The sequence below is a fragment of the Colobus angolensis genome, unplaced genomic scaffold, assembly GCF_000951035.1.
Source record: "Colobus angolensis palliatus isolate OR3802 unplaced genomic scaffold, Cang.pa_1.0 Scaffold110, whole genome shotgun sequence".
In the NCBI taxonomy this organism is placed as follows: Eukaryota; Metazoa; Chordata; class Mammalia; order Primates; family Cercopithecidae; genus Colobus; species Colobus angolensis.
In genome coordinates, this window is record NW_012112031.1 from 2,354,155 (window position 1) to 2,358,727 (window position 4,573).

A 4,573-nucleotide genomic window follows, 5' to 3' on the forward strand; every position below is an offset into this window, starting at 1 on the left:
ACTGCACTCCAGCCTGGGCAACAGAGCAAGACTCCGTCTCAAAAACAAACAAACAAACAAAAAACTAACCATACACACCCCTCAAGATCACAATTGCATTTTGCCTTACATTTGGAGCTAGACGCAGAATTGGCCTGAGTCCTCATTTCCTTACCTGAGATTCCTCCTCCATAAAATCCTCATGTTCCATATCATCATATTCATATTCATCTCCTTCCCCACCACTTTGGCTGCCACCATCCAAAATCCATTCAGCTTGGTAACTGGATGTTCCTTTGGGGACCTTCTTTACCACCTTTGAACTTTCCTTCAAGAAATCTGTAAAAGCCCAAACAAATTAAGTAAATTATAGACTTCCCTTCCCTATCCCTCTGGTTATTCTCACCTAGGCAAGGCACCAGATACTGCTGCCAACATGGGAAATTCTGGCAGACTCTGTAAATAGAACTGACTACTTCCAAATTTAATTCAGCTGCCTCACAACTAGCAATACTTACACAGCTAAATCATCCCTGCAATGAATGCAAAGTTGTTTATCTGTTCACGATGAAACATTAACACAAATAATTTTGTGAAATGGAACAAAGCTGTGTGTAATGTTTGTTTATTGAAAACATACAGCATTTGAGGGTGAGGAGAGACTTTCAACTATAGCCCCATCCCACTCTATCCTATAGGGCCCTCACTTGGAACAGCTAGAGAAAATCCACAATTCCAGGTCAGATGAATTACAAACAAGTTTACCAATACCAACCCTTTGCCTCACTCAGCTCCTCCTCAGTGGGCCAGGTTTGCTCTCCCTCCATTGGATCTGGGATAACCTCTGCTTGCAAGGATTCCTGTCTATCAGGGTCTGCCCTCATTAGGACCTTAAGGCCTTCTTCCATATCATCTACAGTATCCGTAGCACAAATCTGAAAACCAAAAGCAGGTGATAGTCAACCATGAACCAAAAATCTCCTAAATCTAATATAGTAACCAGAAAGACCCAGAAATATCAGTCCTCATGTAGAAGATGAATGCAACAGAATGCTAAAACTTGTCAAAACTTTTCAAATGGCCATTTTCTAATTTCCAGGGTATTTTAAGTCTCTGCTTGGCTCTTGAGGTCTTTCTTAATCTGCTCCCACTCCTACCCATTTATTACACACCTCACTGCCATCAAGCTGATTTCTTCAAAGTTCAAATAAACCCTTTGATCCACCACTGTGCCTAGGTTCATTCTGTCTGTATCTTCTAGGATATTCCTTTATCCTTCAACTCATAAATCACATTCATCCTTCTCAACACCTTGCTCAAGTCTGATCTCTTCTGTGAAGCTTGCTAGTCTACTTTCTCAACTTCCACTGCTGGTCCACACCTTAACCATATGCTATCTCCATCTTTATTTCACAGACGCCATTTTGTTCTAGCCCAATTAAGTCCCTTGAGGAAAGCAACCACGTCTTGAGAGTGTTTTATAAACTCAGAGCCAGTCACAGTGCAGAGTACCTAGAATGTGCTGGATAAATGTGATTTATCAACATATTTATAACTGACTATTGCCTTACTTCAGACTAGCAGTCTCCTCATTCACCTAAGTGTACAGACTACCTTGTCTGAATTTAAGTTTCCTTCCTGTGCCAACTTTCACATGAACATGAATTAAGAATATCAGTCTTACCTCCATTGCCATGTCTGGGTCCTTCTGGGGTTTAATTCCTCTAGGATTTAAAGGGAAAGGGTCTCCAGGGGCATCTATCTGTTTCATCTGGAAATCGCCATGTCCAACGATATGCAACAACCTATTGACATTCACAGTCTGCCCTCGAACATAGCCTGAAATTTTCAAGGTGCCCACCAAGTTATTCTCTTCACTAGAAACAAAATCAACAGCATGGGCAAACAGGTAGGCCCGCCGATCTCGAAACGCAAGATGCTGTTGCTTCTGGTTAGCCAACTGCCTAAGCAGCATCCCTGCCTCCTGTTGAGTGTCTAACAAGAGGAGTTTGTCATGCGGAAAGCGCTTCTCCACTGCTTTACTTAGCTTCTTCCTGGCATCTATTTGTTTCTTCAGTGGGAGGCCAGAAATCCCCTGGACAGCTAGTGCTGCAAGCAAAAGAGAAAACGCTTCATGACCTATTGCTTCATTACATAAAAATCCCTCCGCAGTTCACAAACAACCTAATAGCTCAGTTGCAAGCCCAGAGATCAGTGGGAAACCCAACACTTAACTACCCTGAACGAATTTCACAGTGAAATCAAACTTCATATCCTTGTTTCTCTGGGCAAAGGAGAGCCAAAAACAAAAAGACACCCTGAGTGATAATCTGTAAACAATGGATCAAGTTTAATCCATATGTGTACATCCCACTTCCAGCTGAATATGATCCATCAGTTGTACTCCTATATCAAATGCCAGGCATAGTGCCTGACAAATTATAGGTGCACAATAAATGCTAACTCGCTTACTATAGGTGGGAAGGCCCTGAGCAAAGAGGCAGGAAAGACAGTAATCGCCGGTGCTGTCCCAGCCTTCTAGTGGATCAAGAAGGAACAGGATGGTATCAGCTACTTTAGCCATGTCCAACACAGTATGCAGATCCCCTGGAGACAGAAGACACAGTAAGAAGAGGTGGTTGGCACCAGCATATTATGCTAAAAAAAAAAAATTACCACTACTCAAACGTAATAAAAATATTGGTGTGTACTCTAACCTGGCCTTGCTGACGTGAAAAACCACCGATGTTTCAAGCGGGGGCATAACAGCATAAAGCTCTGGGTGTTTCCCAATTCATTCAAGTGTACTGTTCCAGTGTCCCTATCCTGAAGCAGCTGCATGGCCTCTGGCAGGGAAATTCTGCTGTGCAGGGGCACCACCAGTACCTGATGAGGAGGGCCATCCTTGCCACCCAGCTGTCTCTTCTCTGCCAGAACCTGAAAACAGAAAGATACCCAAGAACATCTCAGCGTTTCAGTACTTCACGCCAGCATCGAATTTCCACTCCCACAGATGCTCCCTCTACCCACAACCAGCATCTCTCTGGTAGAAGACCACAGGTATGCCGGAGGGGTGGCAGGAATTCTAACGAGAGCAAAAAATGCTAGACCTGCAGGCTCGACACGTGCTCTAGGGCTATGCTCTATCCCTGGACCCCCACCCGGTCTCATTTTCCAGTTCCAGGCAATAGCCACCCAGAACAGCAGAGAAGCCGCAGTCTCCCAAATCCCGCTCCTCTCACCGCCTCCTTCTTCTGCTTTCGGAGCTGGCTGGCGCGATGCCTCTGGTCGACTCTGCTGAGTTCTTTTCTCACCTTCTTGCTTAGGGTTTTCAGTGCTAGACGGCCTGAAGGGCATATTAGAAGGGACTGGTGTGATCGACCCCATTAACAAGGTCAAGAAAAGGGACTCCTCTCCGCCCACCTTAGAAAGGGCCTTTCGCGTGGAGCCCAGACGGGAGACAGAAAGCTCAGTCTGGGCATGCGGAAAAAGAGTTAATAATGGCCAAATAGCCCTTATTCCTTCTACGCTATCTTCTTACCCTTGCCGTCCCGCTGTGCAGATCCGCGACCCCGATGCCGCCCGCCTTTATGAGCTTTATTCTGCTGCTTGAGCGGACCGGGGCGGTGAGCCGCCATGCCGCAGCGCGCGTGTACAGTCAACACTGCTTCCGGGCCAGGACGAACGCTTCCTGTCCCCTCCAAGGGGGCGGGCTCTCAGTGGGGCGGGACTCCCTGCGCCCTCTCGCGACCGTCTTTTCCAGCCCCCGCAGAGAGCGCAGCGTTAGTCGCTCCGCCCAGCCACGGTGGGAACTTTTCCCACGCCGCATTGTGTGGTTTGGGGGCTTGAAGGCGCCGGATGTAGATTCTCGAGGCTTGGGCTATTGGTCCAGCAGGGCTGTTTGTGCCCCTTGCATTGTCATTTTTTTTTGCGCCATAAAGCTGCATCACATAGAAACATGTTGACTGGAAGGCTCCATTCGTGCCGAAAAGGCCTAAGCCCTTCCTGTCACCTAGATTCGGGCATGTTGCTCTTCCATTTGCAATGGCATGTTATCACTCTAAGCAACCTTTCTTCTCCCTTGATTCCCTAGCGAGGCTTGGGAATCGCGTGGAAGACACTTCTCTCACCTTGCCTGGTTCCGTACCAGCTCACGCCCGTCCCTGTTACTCCAACCCGCGCCCCGCCTCCCACGGAGCGGCCGGGAAAGACCCTGAGGGACGTGGCGACCCGGCTAGGGGGACTGGCTGCGACCCTCCGGTCCTCGGGCTCCAGCGGCTGCGCTCCCACTAATCTTCCCAGAAACTTGGCGACGGCAGGACGGGGATTCAGAGGGGTCACGGGGCCCGGCTGCACCGGCTTCGCCGTGGCCAGGCTCGGACCGCAGGGGACCCCGTGCCCGAGCCCCGGCCCTTTCCGTCCCGTCGGGAGAGGGAGCAGGGAGAAGTCAGGGGACATTGAGCGGGACCGAGGCTTGCTCTCAGCCGCCGGGCCGCGGGCTCCAGGGCGGGCGCTCACAATGCGGCTTCGCGCCCTCCAGCGGGAGCTGGTGCGTTTCCATGACAGCGACCCCCGTGGCGCGCGCCCGGGTCTG

The 4,573-nt window shown here is 49.3% G+C and overlaps 1 protein-coding gene across 1 annotated transcript in view; it reads right to left on the reverse strand.

Annotated features, from left to right (window-relative positions):
• Positions 1–3,735, reverse strand: part of LOC105521978 (pre-rRNA-processing protein TSR1 homolog) — a 12,770-nt gene extending 9,035 nt beyond the window's left edge. Inside the window, exons 1-7 of the mRNA XM_011956361.1 lie at positions 3,521–3,735; positions 3,222–3,325; positions 2,697–2,916; positions 2,452–2,586; positions 1,664–2,088; positions 755–914; positions 155–318 (exon numbers count right to left, since the gene is read on the reverse strand). Of these exons, the coding sequence (XP_011811751.1) occupies positions 155–318; positions 755–914; positions 1,664–2,088; positions 2,452–2,586; positions 2,697–2,916; positions 3,222–3,325; positions 3,521–3,617 (1,305 nt within the window). The 5' untranslated portion in view covers positions 3,618–3,735. The remainder of the gene's footprint in view (positions 1–154; positions 319–754; positions 915–1,663; positions 2,089–2,451; positions 2,587–2,696; positions 2,917–3,221; positions 3,326–3,520) is intronic.
• Between the last annotated feature and the right edge of the window lie 838 nt (positions 3,736–4,573).